Below are 23,315 nucleotides of genomic sequence, written 5' to 3' on the forward strand. Positions count from 1 at the left end.
TCCTCTTCTTTCCATCCTTCTTTCCTTTTCTTCACTCCTTCTCCTAACCTTCTACTTATCCTTTGCCCCTTTCTAGTTCTTTCTGTTTTCTTCTCTATCATTTGTACTGCGCAATAAACGAGAATATATATTTTTCCACACAGTTTCACAGTCGCGCTACAATGACGAAACAATAACGACAGCACTTTTGCGTTCTGCGACTTTCCGATCCTGGATTGTGAATGTGAAGTTTAATGCGCACAAAACCCGACGACAGTGGCTTACACAACAGTGCGATTGTGACGTTATCAGTTTCTGCACATTTGCAATAGCGCAAATGAAGTGTTATTGGCAAGTCATTCATGGCGTTTCCCCATCAATGAGCTTGTTTTCTGCTGCTCCAGAGACTAGAGCCCGGAGCAATGGATGCAAGCTGCAGGAAAAGAGATTCCACCTCAACATTAGGAGGAACTTCCTGACAGTAAGGGCTGTTCGACAGTGGAATGCACTCCCTCAGAGTGTAGTGGAGTCTCCTTCCTTGGAGGTCTTTAAGCAGAGGCTGGACGGCCATCTGTTGGGGATGCTTTGATTTGGATTTCCTGCATGGCAGGGGGTTGGACTGGATGGCCCTTGTGGTCTCTTCCAACTCTACTATTCTATGATTCTATGTTACAGGACAATCGCTGGTTACTCATGGGAAAAGCACTGGCTGAGCGTGACTTCGTGTGAAAGTCTTCACACACGATTGTACGATAACAACAGGAGCATTTCATTTTTCTCCTGTTTTATAACCCTGTGTGATAATATCGTTGAATTTGGCCTCAGTTTTGTCATCTTGGCTTCCAGGAAGATTCCTGGTTCGATCTGTTCAAGGACCCATTTCTCTTCTTGGCCTCCTGCAGATTATGCTCAGCACTCTTCTCCAGCACCGCATCTCAAATGAATTGATTTTCTTCTTACCCACTTTCTTCACTGTCCAGTATCCATTCGTGGTAATAGGGAATATAATGGCCTGTACGATTCTAACTTTCCTGCTCAGTTGTATATCTTTACATTTTGGGCTTCTTGTCTAGTTCTTCCATAGCTGCCCTCCCAATTCTTAGTCTTCTTATGATTTCATGACTGCTCTCCCCGCTCCAATGAATGTTTGATCCTCTTCTACTGTTTCTGTTTCCTCATTGCCTAGGTTAAAAGCCATATGTGGCTTTTAACATATATTTGGTATATTTTCAAAGTATATCTCCATGTGTATCTTCTCAGGGCTGATACATACATTTACTGTTTGAATGCATTTTCAGTAAGTTATCAATGAAAATTTATTCTTTGAGAATAGATCCCTTCCAGTTAGTAGGTACCCCGTTTGGTTTCTGTTCTTTTCTTTTTTTAAACTAGTACACCAATTAAAACAGAAACTTTGAATATTTGCTTTGAACAGTGTATGTAAGAGTGTAGTCTTAATATTTTTGTGCAGCCTTACTATTTGTTTTTAATGGCTAGGATAATCTCTAAATAAATCTGTCAGCTGTCAGTTTAATGTTTTGAACTTTTAATGGGATTCTATACAAATGCTTGTAAGAAAGAGTGAGAAAAGTCTCATTTTATTTTTTTGTCATGGTGGGCACCTGTATATCACTGCCACTATTATGCAAAACATTTTCTTTTTCTAGTAGGTGTTAATTAACAAAACCACATCGGTGACAAAAATATATGCACACTTGTCATTTCTTTCTCGGTGAATGAGTGTGCAGGATGTCCAACGGCATTTGGAAGGCATGCAAATATAATGGTTTTAAAGATAGCAATCATACTCTTAGAATATCACCTGCTGCTTCTGTGGGTCTAGAGTACCATTAAAGCCTCCAATTCTTGGTCAGATACTTTTTATGCAGCTTAAAGTAATATGTGTTGTTATAATACTTGTGAAATGGACACATGTCAAAGAAAATGTTTTGTCTTTTAAAAGGGAATTGACAAAGGCATAGTGTTAAAGTGATTATGTAGCTAACACTGGTTTAGCGAGAATGGAAAGTCTGATTTTTTGTTACCCTGTATAAATCTAGCCTCAAACTCCATTTTAACATATCTCGTAACCATACAAGTTCTGCCATACATCCACTTCCATTGTTAGAAGAAGAGCTGTACATTCACTATGCCAATATTATTTAGTTCTAAATGTATAAGCTTCTCTTCTAAACTCTCTCTCTCTCTCTCTCTCTCTGTTTATTTTCATATAAGAATGATCCAGGAGCTTCGTCAATACCTTAGCTTAGAGATTCAGAAACATAGCTGTCCCATAACCACAGTTAATGAAAAGAAGACTAATCTGATTTTGAAACCAGCTTGTTGAAAAGGTTACGAAACAGAAGATTTTTCATTAAGAATGCTAGGTATAGTGTTTGGATGGGCTTGTGTGATGAAGCCCTCTCGGATCCAGGCCCAAGTTTTGTGAGAGCCCAGTCCTAAGTATAGTAGTGATAAGGGTAGAAAACCTTGCGCCCATGGTAAGGAACCATGTATTATTCTACTAGAGAGGCAGGCTAACTCCAACAGGCCACCCTGGAAGACGTTTACCCATCCATTAAGAAGCCAAGCCCTCCCTCCAGTCCATCTGCCTTGGTCCAGGCCTTGGAGGTAGAGAAGAACTGCTGGACCTCATCCCCTTCCCCACCACCACTCCCTTCTCCTTTTGTGTGGTGTCTTTTTAGATTGTAAGCCTGAGGGCAGGGAACCGCCTAATTAAAAGATTGTATGTACAGTGCTGTGTAAATTTACAGCCCTTAATAAATAAGGGTTAATAATAATAATAATAATAATAATAATAATAATAATAATAATAATATCAGATAGGCTGTCCCACACATCCTTTCCAGTTAGCAGAGAGCTCTGTCTATTATCTTTTAAAGGATTAGAAAGGTGGTTTATTCTTTAGCACCTTGTAAACTTTGTCTTCTTTTTTCCCAACTGTTACTGATGTTCTATCTTAAACATTCATACTCTGCCTCAAGGAACAAAGGAAAAAGGCAAAGCTGGCAGGCCATTTTTATATAAGGGGTAGAACAAGAAAAGCTATTAAGATTTGTGTCATATAATGAATCATATTCTCAAAAAGGCAGAGAAAGCTAGGTCAGCTGGGTGGCCCACTTTCTCTTGCTGTAATGCCGTTTCTCTGCACATTGGTGAGAGTGTTGTTATCACATAGCCTCATTATTATGAGCTCTTCCAAAATCAATGAATAGCTACCATGCAGCTTCTGTATATGGAACACAAATATTGAATGGCACTGCTTTCCCATCTGCTCTGGGTGCCTCTGTAAGCATCAACAGTTAAACATTATGCACAAAAATGAATAGTCCCCTTAGAATAACATGCTGTTAAACAGTGTCACAGAAATTCTCAACAACCCAAGATATAAATAAACATACTATTAAAATACCATTATGGTAATATATAAATATTTTCACACACACACACACACATATCCCAAAAACTATCATTCAAAAACTACAAACAAAAAGAAACAACAACAATCCTAACATAACACAAAAATGAATAAAAACTAACAACACTGATTTCTTCCCTGCTAAACTGATGGCAATGTCCTCCATTACTAGGGCCCGTTACAAACGGGCCAGAAAGTAAACGCAGAGTGCGTACTAGGGTTAGAAAGGGGCGATGCTTCCACACACCCCTAACCCTAGTGCGCGCTCCGCACGCACAAAATGGCAGCGGCCATTCCACATGGCCGCCGCCATGAAGATGTCACGACTGCGCCGCCTCTATACAGGGCGGCGCGGGCGTGACGTCCTTGCTCCGCGCCAGGGCGCTTAGTGCGCCCTTAGCGCGGAGCAGGAAGGAGCTCCGTTTTGGAGCTCCTTCCTGGTTTGGTCTGCTGGGCATAGCCTTCACACGGCTGCACCCAGTGGACCAAAGGAGAAAGGAGCCAAGCGGCCCCTTTCTCCTCTTCCCCACCGTCGTGGGGTGTCCTTGGGGCCTTTTGCTGCTTCCCCGCAGCCTGGAAAGCAGCGGATCAAGGCCTCAGCGGCTGCCGGTCTGGCCGCTGAGGCCCCGATACCCCGGGGAAAGGGGCGGGTACAGGCCGCCGCTTTTCGGCGGTCTGTAACCCGCTTAGCTTTCTTTTAATTCATAAAACACAAAGCTTCTATGATATATGCAAACTCAGTGTCTTCCATGCCAGCATTCTCTGAAGATGCCAGCCACAGATGCTGGCAAAACATCCAACAGTGTCAACAATAAAGTCTGTGGCTTCCACTGAATTAAAGCATTTTTTCTATCAGAGTCCAATATTTCTGTGCTTCAGTATAAGTCCACCACATATGAGAAAAAAAGTTCCAACTTTATTCTTGCATTTCCAACAGGCATTAGAACTATTTAAAAATATTTTCAATAATCTGTCAAGAAATAAATATTCTCTATCAAATCATTATGTACATATTTTTTAAATTACTGCTGGCATGGAAAGTTCTGCTTGCATAGTAACAATTCCATCACCAGAGAAGAAGGTGACTGGGGTCCTCAGAGCCAAGGAATTATGAGGAAAAACAAGTCACCCATCTCAAGCCATTCCAGGAGTAACAGTTAAACATTTTAAATAGGTCTCAACACCAACATCTATACTCACAACCCCTTCTGAACTGTTTACCCGGACGGGGGAATGACCCATCTTCAAAAGAAGAAAATTGAACTACCAAACTTCCTTCCTTCCTGGTATTTTGGTTAGTCTGTGTGACTCCTGGAGGGTTGCAGGGACAGACAAGGTTTTTGTATTTGTTGAAGTTGGCCTCTCCTATTGTTTCAGAACAGCATGGGCTGAAGTACACATATAGGTATGAGGTCTGTGAGAAATTGTAGTGCCCTTGAGCCAGTTGTCCTGTTGACCATGGCCAAGGATGATTTTGAGAGACAGTTTGGATCTTTGGCCATTTCCGCCTCTCCCCCCCCCCCCCCAAGTATGGTTAGTGTCAGGTGTACAATCCAGAATGACCACTGGTGACCCAAACATTAGCCGATGATCTGCTTTTGATTCTACACCTAGTAGGTATGGATTTCTTTTGTGGTTACTTTTAGATGCCACTTATGAACAGAATCAAATTCTCCCATCAGCCCCATAGTTTGAAGGAAATTGTTGTTGCTTGCCACGTAATTGTTGGCTTGCAGTCTCACACAGTGGTGCAATCTGGATAGCAATACTAAAGCGATGCCTTGGGTCATCTAAAATTGAAGCGTTCATCTTAATTGTGATCTATTTTGTTATACTGTGTATGGTGAGATGTTGATGTGGCTATAGATGTCAGCTTACTCACACTACGACAAAACAAACAAACAACACCACCAAAACAACAGTGGTGTCTTATTCACCCCATTTTTAACCGCACATAACTCTTCATATGTTTCTCACAATGTTGCCTGCTCCTTTTTCAAATTTCAAAATAGCCTGCATTTGCTTATATTGAGCAGCCTCTTCTACCCTTCTTCCTCCCACCATCTATTTTTGTATATAGCACCAGAAAAGCAATTTCCTTCATCAGAGATATAGCTATGAGAGAATACAGAGGAACAGTCTTAAGTATGGTGCGGGCACAGAAGAGATATAGCTATATAACAAATACAAAAGCAGATTGCTGAAGACAGCTTCAATTTTACATCATTCTGTAGTCTTCACAAATGTAGGAAAAGTCGAATCAAAATGCATAGCGCATTCTGAGCATTCAGTTGATTCCTGAGGTTATATAGGGCACAGACTATTTCCCAAGCAAAAGAATAGTGTTGTGACCAATTAAAAATGGACACAGCTTGAAAAAGCTTGAAAATGCTTAGGACCAGGATATGCAATGTAGCAATGGTAGTGATTTCTCCTGTATTTTTTCAGATTGTTAACCAGTGGTATGCAACTTTTGTTCCTCCAGACATTTTGGACTTCAGCTTCTTAAGTCCTAGTCATTATGGCCAATGTCAGGATGTTTACCCTCTTGGTGTGATCACATGTTGCCATTCATGGAGGTATTTGTTATCCCCCTTCTTTCTATACTCTGTTCCTGTCATTGTTTGGGTAGGGAATGCATGCTGTGATATGGAAGTGTGATTTGCAGAGTGGTCTTTGTCTTGCAGCCATTTCTGTACAATGTTTGATGGGAAGGAGTTTCCACACATTAATACTTACACCAATATTCCTGGAGTACTGGGGCAGATACAGACAATTCTACTTAGCCTCTTATGTTTTGTGTGAAAGGGCTCTGTGGGACAGGACTGGGGCCAGGGCCAGTTGTCCTCTGCCCTCCTATATTCCTGCCATCTTCTCATCCTAACTCTGGCTACCAATTTACAACACTGCTGACACTGTTGGGTAATTGTAGTTGCTTGTATAGCTCCAGTACCAGACTGGTTCTTCATTCACCCCACTTCTCCCTATGATCAGGAAATGCTTTTGCTGGGAAGTGGATGGAAGTGTTTTAGCTAGTCAGATATTTTGCTTCTATTCAGATTTTGACCCCGGGGTGGGGTGTGTGTGTTCAAAATTAGGGGAGTCAAAATACTTCCATAGGTCTCCCACCTTTTCTCTTGTCTGACTATACAGACATGTCATACCTGCTGTGTTGATCATGACAACAGACTGCTGTTTGTCAAGTTGGGTAAGTGGGTGATTGCATTGTTGGTTTGTCCAGAGCACTGTGGGCTGGCTGCAGAACTGTTCAGCACTGGAATCTATAGTAAGGCAGGGATGTGTCTATGTATGAGTACTGAAGTGGAAATGGATTCTCCTCCAGGGAAGCACCTTCCTCTCATCACTGCCCAATTTCCTAGGATGGAAGTCTGAAGTTTTTTTTGGTGTGTGTGTGTGGAGACCTGCAAGTAGAAGAAGAAAAATTAAAGGGCAGATTTGTCCCTATGTATGTGTGGGAGAGAATATGACTGGCTCGGATTCCTTGTGTTTGGGCGGGCTATAAATAAATAATTTATTATTATTATTATTATTATTATTATTATGAGAGTTCCCTCTGGGGAGTGTCAAAAGCAGTGGCCTAATCAGGAGCAGAGACCCTCATCTAAACAGAACCCATTGTATTGGAATGGCACTCCAAACTGATTCAAGTGTGCCCATGCATGAGCATCTCCCATGTGACATAATGAAAAGTATTCATATTATGCTGGTTGTTGTGAAGCAGTTCTTGAATACCGGGGGCTTATTTACACTGTCCAGAATACTGGAATATTCTGGCCTTGAAGTTGGCATGGATCTCCCTCCCATTGCCTCTGCACTCTGGAGTGATATGGGGCAGCTGTTTACACATGCGTCCCATTGTGTTGCCTGGAGCTGCCCTGGCATGAGTCGCTCCTTCTGAGGTCAGAAATGAAGTGTCCAGTGTAAATCTCAAACTGGACACCTCATTGTGATATCAGAGGGAGCGACTTGTGCCAGTGGCGGCAGTGCCACATGACACAGCAGGACATATGTGTAAACAGCCACCTAGCATGGCTAGAGGGTGCTCCAGATTGGCCTGCAGAATCTGGACCAAAAGGTAATGATTTTTCAGCATTTTATTTATTTATTTTTATTTTATTTAGAGTATTTATATCCCTCTCAGAGTGGCTCTGAGTGGTTTACAGATTTCTAATTTGACAGTTCCCTGCCCTCGGGTTTACAATGTAAAATGACATGACACAAAAGGAGAAGGTGTATTGGGGAAGACATAATTAAGATACGTCACATCTTAATTATGTTTCATTGTAAGCAGGTAAAACATAGCAATCTTGAAGGCAGCCCATATGTCCCTTGCTGGTCACACATGATATTTAACAAGGGATAAAGAAATGTAGAAATTCGATGTTTACATGTCCTAGTAATGAAAACTTAATTTCAATGCAGAGATACAGATAACATTGATTTTTCTTTGTTGTTCAGGTTTTATTTTTACCATGTTCCATTGCAACACACTCTGTTTCATGGCTTTTGCAATTGTGTTGGTGGGAATCTTGTCTGGCTGGATTTTGCATCTCTTCTGTTGATGTAACGTGATGGCTGCAAAAGAAAAAAGACCGCATATGCTGACTTACGATGTTTAAAATGTCAAGCAACCCAATGATTAGATACTCTGGAGCCAAGCTGTATATATTGCAAGGAGCTCCTTCCTACAGTTTCTGATTTGGCAATTGAGGAGAGCAACAATAGAATAAGAATACTTTCTTACACATCAAAAAATTATTTTGGGATAATTTTTCTGCAACACTGGATTAGTGTTTGGTAGAATGAGCAATTCCCTCCCCACCCTGTGAAAAGTGAAAACTACTCTAAGAATGTTTCAGTTTTGGAAAATACATTGGCTGAAATAAGAATGCTAAATACATTTTGGATATTAAGGGATTATTAACATTTTTGCTGTCCCTATTCATCCAAAATTTAATATTCTTTTTTAAAAAAATAATCTTTAATAAATAATAATAATAATAATAATAATAATAGTTTTATTTTTATACCGCCCATCTTGCAATCAGGGCGGTGTACAACACCATGAAAAACATAATACAAAGCACACACCATATAAACATTTACAATTAAAATCACATTAAAAACCAATTCTGGCCAGCTTGCCACTGCTGTCAGAGGGGGGAAGACTAACTGGAGCCTGTGTCTGGGAATGCTATTTTGAACAAGAAGGTCTTTAATTCCTTCTTGAACTGGGCCAGGGAGGTGGCTGAACGGAGCTCTCTGGGCAGCGAATTCCAGAGGGTCGGGGCTGAGGTGGTGAAAGTCCTCCTAGATGTGGAGGCCAGTCTTGCCCCTGGGACCCTCAATAGCTGCTGCCCGGATGTTCTGAGTGTGCGGGGCGGATTATATGGGGAGAGGCGGTCCTCTAGGTATCCTGGGCCCAAGCCATTTAGGGCTTTATAGGTTATAACCAACACCTTGTATTGTGCCCGGAAACGAATAGGCAGCCAGTGCAGATCTTTAAGCACTGGTGTTATATGACTGGCCCTGGGTATGCCAGTGACCAGTCTGGCTGCCATATTCTGCACCAGTTGTAGCTTCCGGGTTTGGTACAAGGGTTGCCCCATGTAGAGCGCGTTGCAGAAGTCCAATCGAGAGGTTACCAGAGCATGTACTACCGTTTCAAGGTATCAATCAACCAACAGATTTAACTGCCGGGGGGGGGGGGGAGTCACGCAGCTCTTGATATGTTGAACTACAGCTTCCAGAATTCTTCATCATTGGCTATACTGGCTGAGAGCCATGGAAGGCGCAGTCCAAAATCTGGAGAGGGTGCACTTTGTCCACTCTTCAACTAAAATGTAGCCCAGGCCCAGTTCAGAAGATGGGTTATATAGATTTAAATAGATATACTTCTGTTGGCTGGAACCCAAATCTAAATACCCTTCATGTGGCCCACACTCTTAGGCTTAATGCATATCAGATTGTATGTACAGCGCTGTGTAAATTTACAGCGCTTTATAAATAAAGGTTAATAATAATAAATAATAATAATATCCCACACAAATAAATAATTAATAAACTTACTGTACTATACAGGATTCTGCTTCGCCTGCTGATACTGTCAACAGAGTCCTCGTTTGTAGTCATACTTTTCAAATTTGGAGGACTTAAGACCTTTTATAAGTAATTCAGAAAAATCAAGAATTATGTAGATAGCAACAGTTTTTTTTGTATTTCAAGACTAAAGAATACATCTTGAAATTATTTTCAGAGAACATTCCTAATTTTCATTAAAAAAAAAAAAAGGTTTTACCATTTTCAGCTTCATAGTAATAGTTTGTGGTAGGTCAACATTATTCTCAGCATTGGGAGAACCATATATAAACTTGTTCCTGTCCTATACAAATAGATAACTTTCCTGGTTACCAGGCCACCAGGTAGGATGGGAGACCTGTGTAAGGAGATTTGTTCCTTCGCTTTTGGCCTGGACCATTTTTTTATATATTTCTCCGATTTCTATTACTAACCAAGGTCACTGCCAAAATTCATTGTGAAAGAACGGACTACTTGCCCAGAGCGCCACAGGGGCCCAGACAACTCTGGTTTCTGTTGTCTTCTGTTGTCTTCTGTTGTCTTCCTTTGGCAGTCTAGCAGAATGTTCTACCAATTTCCCTTGGGGGATGATGTGATTTGTTGGGAGAATTTCAATTCCATGATTCTTCACTGTCAAATGGGTGTTCTCAGGTTAACAGCATAAAGAATCCAGTCTTGACATAACTCCAAAAAATTCAGTATATTTTATCTGGAGCTAATAAATCCTGTACCAAGAGATTTTATGAGCTCAATTTACTGCCTTTGCTAGTTATGCTGCACAAGCAGGTTTTGGCTTTGTTAGTGCTCAAATTTGTTGTTCTTTCTTCTTATGTTATAGGAGAAATGTTTAAGTTCTTCATTAAAGCTTCATCTCACTGCTCATAATACTTACCTCATTCTTGTCTAATCTTCTGCTTTCCCTTTTATGCTCCTGGAGATGAAACATTTCCTCATGGTCTTCAGAAGAATTTACATCTGTCTATTTACAATGCCAGTTGAGTGCATCCTTCTCGTGCATCTCCACAGTCACTTTACCAGAACTATGGATGCTTCAGTCATATTTCTAAAAGGGTGTGTTATCTGGTTATAGTCTTCTACTTTTGTTCAGCACTACCACCTTAATGCTCTTGTATGCAGTTTTTGAGATAGCTCTGCTGTTTTCATTTTCTTTAATGCTATGGTTCTCCACCTGCTTTCTTCAGTAAACTTGGTAAGCAACATTTCTGTGTGTGATGTACAGAGACCACAGTTAAGTAGAACAGGTTGCTTATCAGTTATTGGTTGCTTTCGTGCCAGCACATTGGTGGGTTTTTGGCAACTAGATATCACTCTGTTGGCTGCTTTCTCTGAACTGAAAGCAGGGTAACTCATGAGTAGATGGCTACCACTTAATAAATGGAATCTAGAGGATTCTGAGGTAATGCCACCTTGGATCTCACTTTGGAAAAAAGGTGGCATATAGCTCAATCAATCAATCATCAATCAATGTGCTACACAGGTGCAAACCTGTATAAATGAAATCACAGATGACCACTTGAAGAACCATAGAAAAAGTAAGAAAGCTGCTGCCCCAGCCATTCTGTATGAATTTTTTTTTCAGGGTTGCTTAAAACCATCACAAAGCCTCACTTCATGTGGTGACATCTCCTGCTCTTTACCTATCTGCGCAAGTTCACTCCTTTAGCCACATCTTTCACTAGTAGTGGTAGGAAACTTTTGCGAGGTTTGTGTGCAGAGTTCCATTTCTGTGGTTCAGAGCGGCACCATTTTTCTACAGACTGACTGGAGCAAGGTATTAGAGCACATGGCAGTGGAGAAAAAGTGGTGGCAAAAAAAAAAAAAGCTTTCAAATTTGAGATCCTGCTTAAGCTTTGTGAACACTGCTGGGACTTGGTTGGCAGACTGGAGCTGCACTGCTGCTTTCTGTTTCTTTTGTCAGACAAGCTGAGAGAAGAGATAGCAGAAGAAACAGTGTGTATGTGTGACAGTGACACTTCAAGTTGAGTGTGGAAGACATGTCTCTGGGGAAGGAGGAGGAAGAATATTTGTGGTTGATTCTTGGAAAGAGTCCTTTGCTTTGGAGCAATGTCTGTAGTTAAAATATCTCCCTTCCCCTGTCTATACCAGTCTCCAGTCCATTGCACGTGGCCTATCTAAACCCAGTAGCATCACTGGGGGTGGGTGGGTGCAGGGGGGGTGGACTACACCAGAATACGAATACCAGAAGAGGGATAACACTGGGCTGAGTGCACCCCACACCTCCCCGCTGCACATTGAGGGAGAGGCCCATGGCAACCATTCCTCCCTGCTGGGCGTGGTTTTACATGCATGTTTAGGGAGGTGAGGGTGAGTCCTTTTAGCCCTGCCCCTGAAGCCAGTGTAGGATGCCACTGTCTAAACCCATTATTCACATGCTGGCTGCACCCTTCTCTGCTCCAACAAAAGATTTAGAGATCTTCACCATGGAGAAGTTTCTCCCTCAGCACTTGGTCACCTTGAGAGCAGTAACCAAGCAGCAGGCTGAGCAGCAACCAAGAGGTCTGTTGCCCTTTGCCACAAGGTCAGAATGGGTGAGACACCTTTAAAGCTAATGGGTTGGTTATAGCATCAGCTTTCATAGACTACAGTGCACAGATGCTTGGAGAATAATCTTTAAAGTTCAGGAATATGCGCAGAACACATGGTTGGAGGTGGAGTGTTGACAGGGATGTCAGGGTGAATTTGGATGCACAAATTACTGATAGCAGCAATTACACTATTATCACTGGACTTTCACAAAATAACACAAGCATCATGGCAATATGTAAGACAGCACATGCAAGTGTGATAAGGATCTTATATGCTCAGCCTGTTTGTATCACTATGAAATACCATTAAACTTCATAGTGCCCTCCTTCAAAGGAAACCAAACCTGGAAAACCACTGTCACCTTACTGCTGACAGAACTGAGGTGAGCATAATGACATCTACTGTATCAATTTATTTTAAATACAAAAAAATCCTAAGGTTACAAAGTTCATATCAGCAAGAAACATGGTTTAAAACAACACAATTTCCCCATGTTTGTACCTAACTAGAACAACTGAAATGTGGTGCTGTTTCCATTTACATTCATTGAAAGCTCCCCATGACTTTAACTGATATATTTGTGATTTCAGACTATACAGTAGGGAATAACAGAAGCAAAAGCCTTGAAGGTTTTATAGTTTTTCTGATGGAAAGTGTAACACAAATTCCTTGGGCCAATAAACTAGAAATGGAAGACTGCCGGGTGTTGTAAATTGCCTGGAGAAAATGTATTACAGTAGGTTTTTTTGGGTTATTTTTAAACTGAAAACTGAAGAGTACATTCAAAGCTGAGTAATACAATGTCTCCTGTATTTGGGACCGTGCAAGAAAGAGCTCTGATACTTGCCTAGGGATCCAGCAAATGATACCAGTATTGTTCACTTTACTTAACACATATATTGTGGGTATAACACAGACAATGGGAGAATGGCATATGAAAATCCCACAAGAACCATGCTGGATCAAATAAAAGGTCTGTCTAGTCCAGCATTTTGTCCCTACAGCAGGAAGCTCACAAACTACATTAGCCCCTTGTTTACACAGAAAATAATGCTGAATTTGTCACTGCATCTTCAAATTAATTAATGGACGAGAGGGGCACTGGTGGTGGTGGTGGTGGGGGGCAAAACAGTGTGATGGAATATATACAGCCCATGGGCCATGTATTACCCTTACCAATTGAGTTAATGTTGCATGTTAAGATGTGGCAACTAGAAACATCTCTCAGGGCAGTGCCAATTCAGGACCTTTTGCAGATTTTTACCATAATGGCTAGAACATATTTTAATCAGCTCTGGCTGACATTCACTCAGAAGGAGAACTCTGAAAACTTTTTTCTCAACTCAGTGGATTGTTATTTTATCTGTGAGTTACATATGAAATCACAACAGAAGGCTCTAGCACCATCTCAGCTAGTGGAAGAAGGAGATAACTGTTCTTGTTATTGGCTTTGCATGGAATGCCAAACAACTGGGCTGGACATCCACTGCCATGAATAATAGCTTAAGTCCTCAGCCCACCCTACTATTCTAAAATCTGGGAAAGGAAAAACATGGATTATGTGTGACTGGGATCCTGGAGAAAATAGGACGGAGAAGCTGTTTAGCTGTATTGGACAAGACAAGAGGAGAAAGTGATGGGAATGGTGCCATCATAAACACAGGAGGCCAGTAAAAAAGGACAGGATAGTAGAATGGAGCACTGACAGAACAGAAATGAAAGCAGGTATCATAATTACAGTAGTAACTAATTACATTCCATTTTTAACTATTCAAAGTGATTTAACTGGTACTCAGTATCTGAATAAACCTTATTATACTATTATAGGGCTGGCTTCTGTGGTTTCATGAGCAGAGTTCTACTCATAGAATACTACAAATTGAAAGGGAGGTGTTTGTTTTCTCCAAACCTTTCCCTGCACTCCCTGAAAATCTGCTTTGAAAAGTTGGCAAACACTCCAGAATAGTGTGGCAGTTGTTGCGGAGGGAATCTGAGAAAACTGCCTCCTCTCCTGTTTCCATGACAGGCAGCCCTTACTGAGTTGTGGTTTCTTGTGTTCACATGGCCATCTTATCATGCTGCAGATTGGAGGCTGAAGCTGAGGGACAGGCATTCCCCAAGGGATGACAGAGGTGATGTTGGAAGAAGGGACTTCATCATTGACAGCCCAGGCACTTTAACCTCAGTGTGTGTGAAAAACTACCCACTTTTGTGGGGATTTTTTTCTGGTTTTTAAATCCCATTTCTGCATGGGATTTTTGCAGCTTGTCCACATGTGACAAGCTCCTATGATATGTTCAAGATCGAACTTGCCACTAACAGCTCTGTTCCACACATATTTCCTCAGACATTTCAGTAGGACTTAGTACCTGTTAAATCTTTAGAAGATCAGACCCTAAGGCTGTAATACACTCTTTCCTGAGAATCTATTTAACCCAATGAGACTTTTGAATAAAGATGCATGATGTTATGCTTTAAATGCAGCTCATTTTTTTTTGTAGAGTAAGTCTGGCTTTATATTTGTGTGCTGGATGTGAATGGTTTATGGTCCATAAATAATGCCTCATCACAGGTTTCTAGCTATTGAATGCATGTGATTTTAAATGAGTTTTACCAGAAGATTTGTATTAAGAGGAGGAAACAAATGTAAAAGAAATAATCCAGGTACAGTTTCTTTTTTAAAAATAAATTAATGTAGTTAAAACTGAGTACATGGTGGCAATTCACAATCTGAGATTATTTTTCCAAAATTGCTTAATTTTAATGTTTCTTTCTCAAACTTCCATTTAAGCAGCTTACTCCAAACTCACCCGGTATATAGGTATAGAGCCAAATACAACACCAGCATCTTTGTTTCCAGATTTGAAACTTTCCAGAGGCTGCTTGTTAATCTGTGAAACAGAAACAATATAGTCAACATATTTTCAGTTCTAGAAAATGAAATATCAGCCCCTTCCAAATTTATAGTACTTAGGATATCAATTTAGCTTTGGCATTAAAACTTTTAGGCCATTACTGATCCTCTTGGGGTTATATGAACATAAACTTGTATCTACAAACTGAGGGAAAAGCTAGTCTTGTTTTCTATGACTATCCAAATTGGGCTGTAAGGTTTTTATGAAAAAAGGTATTTTAGCAGTGTGAAATGAAAGCACTGAACCTCATATCTGTACTGCAACTCAGGGATGAATCTAGCCAGCATTACCTGCTTACTATAATGACTTTTAAATTCCAAGACATATCAGACTGAAGGCACCACTACAAACAGCCTCCCAAAAGACTGCAGGCAACAACTGGCAAAACGCAAGGAGTTTTTATCAAGAGAATTTATGCACCTTTACACCAATCCAAAAGAGCCCTCTGTCTGCATCCATGGAAGCTTTACCCTAAAGCAAGAATGCACTAATTTTACAGCCCTCAGGTCTGTATCTGCTGTTGGCTGAATGCCTGGAGACTGCACACACACTCACACAAACACATACTCTTCTCCCTTGTGCATTCATGGCATGCATGCACACATTCTCCCACCTTCCCCACACATAATCCTATATGCTTTTCTCCCCCAGCATTATCCACTGAGGCTGTTATTTAAATCTTGTTGCTGTTGTTGTTGTATGCCTTCACGTCATTTCCAACTTATGGCAATCCTAAGGCAAACCTATTATGGGATATTCTTGGCAAGATTTGTTCAGAGGATGTTTGCCCTTGCCTTCCCCTGAGGCTGAGAGCTTGTGACTTGTGCAAGGTCACCCGAATGGGGAATAAAGCCCCAAAGTTCCAGAGAGTGGGAGCAGCTATGGAGAAACCTCTCCCTCATGTCCTCACCAAGTGAGCCTTTGATGGTGCTGGGACCAAGACTAAGCATTTCCCAATAGATCTTAGAATCCTGGCTCTCATATGTGAATATATTTTTCAGATAGTCTGGACCTCAGCTGTATAGAGATTTATAGTTGCAATAATTGTGAAATTGAGAAACCAAGCATATGGCATCCCCACTCCTTCCACTGCAAAACTGATGAGCTGAACTGCAAGGAAGGGGGTCTGTCCCCTTTGCAACTAAATACTGTAACGTGAAAACATGCATATTTTCACACAACAGTAAAATCCATAGCTGTTTTTTTTTTGTATACGTGAATGCTAAGTGAATACCGTATATACTCGTGTATAAGTTGACCTAATGTCGAGGGCAGGTTTGGGGGCCAAAATCATGAATTTTGATAAGCCGCATGGATAAGTCAAGGGTAAAACTTAGGAACATGTAAGAAAGGATCTAAAGGGTGAAGCAAAGGAAAACAATGCCAAAGAACTAACAGTGATTCATTTCTGTAACTTTATAACTTTCCATAAATTTTATGTTTCACAAATTTTTTGAGTGCAGGTTTGATCACGTAGCAAAGCATTAACTTCACATTTTTTTTAAAAAAAACTATTCATTGCAAATCAACATCATAGAACTGTTTAACATAAGAATTGTCTTTACACTGAGGTGATAGGAACAGTTTGATAATGAATGGAATGTATGTAGTTGGATCATGCTGCAATAAAACTTCCAGCTCCCCCATCTCTCTCTCTCTCCCTTCCTCCTTGGCTTTTGCCATGATCCCAGCCTTGGCAGGGGGATTACTGTATTGTCCCATATATAAGTCTACTCACAATTTTGGAGTCCGTTTGGGGCATACATTTTTTGATGTAAATATGGTAAACAATATATTTATTGTAAGCCACCCCAAGATCTTTGAATAAAAGGTGTGATATAAATATTTTAGTAAATAAATAATAAATAAATGCTAAAAATATGGGCCACTAAGCAGAAAGATATTTTAAATTTCACGTGCACTGAGCTGCCTCGATCTTGTTAGAAAGGCAGAGTAGAAATAACTTTTATTATAATTTATTATTAATTTTGCTCTTGAATCACAAATGTGGGGAATTTAAATCAGGTATTTAATATTACTGTATGTGCAAATGTATTCATTTTCTTAATTTTGTCTGCAAAATTCAAAGAGATCTAAAGCAAGAAATGACTCTTAGTACCTTTGGGGAAGCCAGGGCTTTGAAAAATTTGTAATCATGTTCAATCTCTAATGGACTAGGCTTTTTCAAAGATAAAGTAGTTCTGGTTAAAGTCTTCCATCTGTTAAAAAGAAAAACAGGGATCAGGGGACACAATGTTCTGCCTAGAAGCAAGAGAAATTTTCAGTGCTATAATTATTTGAATTATGAATGAAATTAAAGCTAAAACTTAACACTGTTAAAGCTCTGTTAAGCACTATGCACAGGAGTGTTGAACGTAAGATGTCTTCTATAGAAGTTGTATTCAAAAGAAAAAGAAAGATGTCTCCTACAGAAGGTGTATTCAGGAGAACAGGAGGAGGAATGGTGCAGTGCATCAGCTCCACGAGGATCCTAAAACCCATATATGTAGGTCACATGTTCCCCTCCCAAATTTGTTTTCTCCAAAAAGTTGACAAATCATGATCTTCTGGGGGCATAATTGATCTTTTCAGGCAACTCCTCTCATGAAGGTTGTTTAGACTGAGGCTGGGGTGGGGTGTCTGCTTTTAAAGAAGCACCTCTCTGACTGGCTGAGGACCTGTTGAAAATAACCTAAATTGTCCAACTGCACTTTCCAGAAATTGCTGAGGTGAGATTGGCCAATTTTTGAACCATTTCTTTAAGGGAGATACAGAGAGCCATGGCAGTCCTCCAAGTTCATGGTGGAGCTAATGTGCCCCTGAATCTTGGAGAGAGTTTCCATATTTCCATATGGAGCCAGACATGTTTTGAGAGGTCATGATAACCTTTGAAAAACAGGGAAAGGTGAATAGACCCAAAAACATGTGAAAAACCCAGGTAATGCCAAGAAAAAAACTGAATGGCTTTGCTGACTGCTCTGTTCTCCTTCCCCTGGCTGTCTGCATATCCTCTCATACTGAAGACAAAGGCAAAAGAGAGTAAGCCAAAACTTCCTATTGATCCTTTGCCATGTTCCCAGCCAACTTCCCTGTCCATCTATCCTAGTGTTGTCCTAAATCCAATAACTGTTTTCATTACTCCAAAGTTAAAGCCATCGGTCATTCCAGAATCCCCTTGTTGATTCCATGGGAAGACCATCAGGTCTTTGTTACATTGCAAGATAGCACCTACCACCCCTGCGGCTAGGATCTCAACTATAAATATCAAATCCAAGCCTAGCCCACCCACCTACCCTGTGTCTCCCACATACTGCTTCCATGATCTCCTTGCCAGGACAGATAAATATTACTCCTCTCCATATCCCCAAAACTCTGTTATCCAATTTCCATATGGCTGCTTTGGGTAGCTCTCAGAGTATGTTAGAATCTCCTTCTATGGAGGTTTTTAAACAGAGGCTGGATGGCTATCTTTTACGGGTACTTCAGTTCTGTATTTCTGCATGGCAGAGCACTGGGCTTGATGGCCCTTGTGGTCTCTTCCAACTCTATAATTCTATGACTGTTGGGTTTTTAATCAACCCCAGGTTTGATATAATACAAGCACTGATGGGCTGTGTTGCTTGGCCTCCTTGTACAAATATCATTCACAGTATTGTGTGAAATCTGCATTATGCAGATTCAGCCTTAACACTAATGAACTACATGTTACCATGCTTTTTTTATTAGAGAAGTGAATCTGAGTAAGTCCCAATTACTGTATCTACTGCAACCTTCTAAGCAGGGGATGGCATATTTACCTTATAGGGAAATTTCTGTAGAAACCATGGACTTACAATCTAACAGAAAACAATAGATGTGGAATCCTACCTTTCCCTGTCAAGGACTAAAGGATACTCAAACTTCTGCTTCTTCTCCATATACTTGCTGCCTTCTTTTATTGTGAAGGGCATTTCATTTACATCACAGGGCAAAATTATATCAGTGGATTCAGAAATTTCAAACAATCTGCGCTGGCCAAAATAACCAAAGTAGTGTCCATCGGGTGAATGCCAGACCCTTTGGGTGAAATATAAATATTTCAATATGCAGCCCAAGAAACAAACATTTAAAATGTATCAATTTTAAACAGAAATAAAGCTAGGTGGGGAAATCTTTAAGGAGATTTTTGCATTAGCTTCGCTGCCAGGGTAGACCTGGGATATAACTTTCTTATGGCAGATTTTATAGCATTCACCCATTGCTGGGCAGTATGCAGCCCATATGCAAACTGGGTTTTTCTTGAAGCTTTTCAAGAATGGGGTTTTCCCATTCTTGAAAAGATGTGGGACAAGAGTGGAGAAGCCCAGGTTGCATATGGGCTGCATACTCCCTGGCAATGGGTGAATGTGATAAAATAAATCTTAAGAAAGTTACATCTGGGTCTATCCCAGCAGAGAACCTAATGTGATAATCTCTGAGTTATGTCAAGGAAAAAAATCTAGTGAAATAGTTGAGCCTGGAAAGTTTACTTTAGGGAATATAATTCTCAGAATACTGGGAAATACCCCCCCCAAAAAAACCTTCTCCTTGCTCTGCCAAATAAATTGCAGTATTCATTTTTTTAAAAAATGATATCTTAACAACAAAATATCAAGAACCAATGTACAAGACTACCAGGGAGGTAGCCAGGATTTTAGGAAGGGGGGGGGGGTCCAGACTAAGTACCACCATTATAATGGGGCTTGGGTGCGGCTGCGCAGCAGCACGCACCATTCATTTTTCTAATGGAGGGGGGTCCAGACCCCAAGGACTCCCCCCCCCCTTGGCTACGTCCCTGAGACTACTTTCTTTATGTACACAGTTTATGTTTCCCTGGTATATAACTTCTGTTTCTTCATAAAAATGGATTATTCATCATGTTTGCTGTGAGTTATAAGCTGCTGCAGGCCAGATAGTCTCTTTGGATTTCCCTGCATGATATTCAAACATATTTTAAAAACTGGTTTCCAGTACTGCCCCTGGTGGTGTGGTGACTGTGACAGAAAATTCTTCTGTACATTGCTTGGAAGTGCAACTCTACATCATGGGCACAGTGGAAAAGGGAAAACAATGACTGCAGCAGCCAAGGAGGCCTAGCCCATCATTTTAGGAAGGAGTTTATTGGGTGGTACTTTGCCAAGTTTATCCTCAACTCTAGAACTGGTCATATTTGCCATTTTCCATACTATCCCTCAATTCACACTGAGGGGGTTTGTGCCAGCATGCAAAACTGTGATAGGGCTCAGTCAGGTAGATAAAGTGACACTAGCATGGTACATTCAACAGACCAAATCCCAAGACAATGCTAATAGCTAACTATCACTAACCTGACAGAACAATCTATAGAAGCAGTTACCACTAGGTTTTTTTCTTCATTGTAGAACAGGTCAACTATTTTGGTGGAATGAGCTCGCCAGCAAATTTGTTGCTTTACACGCTACAGGGAGGGAAAGAATTAATCAAATCTAGGTAAGTAAGTTTTGGTAATTGGTGTCTGTAAAGAAGTTCTAAAATCCACAAAACTGATACCAAAAATAGTGATTATGAATAAGTGTAAGATACTATGCCTAATGTAGCTAAACTATTTTCAACAAATTAGGTCATTACAATGATAATGGAACCCTGCCAGCAACACTCTGGGAAACTGCCCTGGGAATTTTGAACTGAAGAGTTATATACAAATATTTTCAATGAAACAAATACTGGTCAGTTTCTTTAAGGTGGAAGTGGATGTTTTGTACAAAAAACATATGCAAGGTCTGGGAAATGGCCAATGCAATATAGTTTGAAAGTGGTGAGGGTATGGAGTGGAAAATGAGAAGAAATGTCTACTCTGCGCCTTTAACTATGCTAAGGGCAAAACAGGCAGGCAGGAAAAAGCAGCTCAAAACTGCATTTTCTGGAAGCAGGTCAAAACCCTGCTGTCTGCACCAGCTGCTCCCAAGGCAGTCCAAATGCACATGGCCCAACTGCATGTTACAGCATCAAACTGCACCTCTGGGTAATTTTTTTAGTCGTTTCCCCACTATGCATGTGAACCATTTCATAAATATACTGCCAATTATTACCTGCTGCCTAGATGGAATCCCATTGGATGGCCTCCTTTTTGATCAGCCACACAGTTGCACCTCCATCAGTACAGGGCATCGAAGCATCAGTGTGACCAGTAAAAAACTGGCAAAGCATGAACATGCCCCCCCCCAACATGCTTCCTTCATTGTCCTTCATCCCATGCCCTCTCTTGGACTGTCGTATGCTGAAGCCCCATAGAAAATAATGGGTGCATGCTCATGGTGGCGCACAGGGCACGCGGCATGAGTACGCACCCCATTATTTCTGTGGGGGCTTGCCTTCCACATAAGCTCAAAGCCGCGGAAGGCAAGCCCGCCTAGAAGAAGGGCCAACTGTATATCCACTGGAGGTGTCACACTTTCACTTTTTTGCATTGCCGCCCAGACTTGGGTACACTAGCTCCATTCTTTTTAAATGTGCATCTACACCAGTGCATTTATATGCCCCTTTAGATTTAGGATGGATCACTCCTTCAGAACTGTTTTCATGTCAGGTCTTTTATATACAGGGTCAAAGGTGTGCATTTTCCAGGATAAATATCCTGATTTCTTTTTGTTCTGGTTTTTAGCTCTGGAATGCAGCTTCAATCCAGTTTCCATAAGCTTTGGAGGCATGCATCATCCAAATACCTCACCTTCAAAGCAAGTGGAAACTGCTTTATTTGGTCAATCTGTTTCACCCCTTTGTCTGTGGATCTTATCACATGCCAAAATAAAGCGACTTACCCCTGCTGGGATACAGTCGCTTACAGGATGCAATGGGAAATTATCACATGAAAAATGCTGCTGATGCTGCCAGGAGACTACATCCCATGTTTGCAAATCGGGTGGCTGAGCATGTCTGGGAACCTGGATGCAGCCGGGATTGCATCGGCAGCATGGTCAGCATTTTTCATGTGATAATTCCTGATTGCATCCCGTAACTGAGTGTATCCTGGCAGGGGTAAGTCACTTTATTTTGACATGTGATAAGGTCCTTAATTGGAGGCTTGTTGCATTCAGGCCTCATCAACCAGACTTGGAAACGCTCAAGGCTACAACAAATCACTGGTGTAACATATGTTATTCAGTATAAGGAACTGAGGAACACAGAAAATGGAGTACAGCAGATAGAGAAACGATCACACTATTCCATTTGTTCTGCAGGCTTCTAATACACAACAAATCACCCCAGAAGCCCCAAAGTTTTCAAGGTGCATGAGCCCTTTCTCATACTGGGTAAGAACCTGTGTGGTGTAGCAAAGCTACAGCTTTTAACACACAGCAGTCACAGTAAAACACCTCCACCTTCTCTCTCATGGATTGAAAATGGGAGAGAAAAGGATGAAAGTTTCAATTAGTATGTGAACCATCTTATCTCCGTAATGATTGTGTGCAGAGTGAAAAATTAATCTCATCTTATAAACCCTGCATTCTGTCTAATAGTTAATCTAACACATTCAAGACCATCACAGGCTGTTACATGATGTCTGTGAAGAATTTTCATTTGTGACAATTTATCTCCCATGTATGACCACCACAACTTCCCATCAGCCACTTTTCCTGACAATCTGGCAAACAGTCTTCAAGACGCTGGCAGAGGCAAAAGGAGGAGTTTAATGGGGGAAACAGCAGTGTGTGTGTATATATGTGTATGTTTGTGCATGCTCCTTCAGTTTGCCTGTCAACTTACAACAAACCCATTAATTTCATGGGGTTTTCTTAGGGAAGGAATACTCAGAAATGGCTTGCCATTGTCTTCCCCTGGTATTTAACCTACAACAGGATGGTTAACTCTTTGGCCTGCTGCTTCTCTGCTTAACACTGCGTTCTCATGATCAATAGAAAACAATGGACACGTGTCATGGTCTTCCAACCTTAACTACAGCCAAAGAGAACAGATAAAGGAACTGATAGGCTTCAAATCTTTATAGAATGAACTTTCTGGAGAGTGAGATGACATGAAATATGTTTGTGATGTCACCTGGATGAGCTCACACATCACAAGAATGTTTCATGTCAGAATTTATCCTATTTAGCATACATTTAACAAATTTCCTATTTCTGACATAGCAAATATTTTATTTTAAACAACAAATTTAGACATCACCACACAAAGGAGTTTATCACATGGGAGGCAAAGCAAAGAAAAATCCCCTGGATAAATGGGGTTTAAGTCCTGTGAATATCCCACAAGAGGGGGGTTGTTTTCAGAAACGTCAGGGTACTTTGTCATTAACCTGTGCA

At 40.9% G+C, this 23,315-nt stretch overlaps 1 protein-coding gene across 1 annotated transcript in view; it reads right to left on the reverse strand.

Annotated features, from left to right (window-relative positions):
- Nucleotides 1-7,936: 7,936 nt before the first annotated feature.
- WDR64 (WD repeat domain 64) overlaps nt 7,937-23,315 on the reverse strand; it is a 92,484-nt gene continuing 77,105 nt past the window's right edge. The window contains exons 23-28 of the mRNA XM_089529450.1: nt 20,346-20,455; nt 18,868-19,056; nt 17,120-17,219; nt 14,896-14,976; nt 9,509-9,598; nt 7,937-8,014 (exon numbers count right to left, since the gene is read on the reverse strand). Coding sequence (XP_089385576.1) covers nt 7,937-8,014; nt 9,509-9,598; nt 14,896-14,976; nt 17,120-17,219; nt 18,868-19,056; nt 20,346-20,455 — 648 coding nt within the window. The remainder of the gene's footprint in view (nt 8,015-9,508; nt 9,599-14,895; nt 14,977-17,119; nt 17,220-18,867; nt 19,057-20,345; nt 20,456-23,315) is intronic.

The sequence above is a fragment of the Sceloporus occidentalis genome, unplaced genomic scaffold, assembly GCF_023333645.1.
Source record: "Sceloporus occidentalis isolate IW3139 unplaced genomic scaffold, rSceOcc1.0.p SCAF_6, whole genome shotgun sequence".
Taxonomy (NCBI): Eukaryota; Metazoa; Chordata; class Lepidosauria; order Squamata; family Phrynosomatidae; genus Sceloporus; species Sceloporus occidentalis.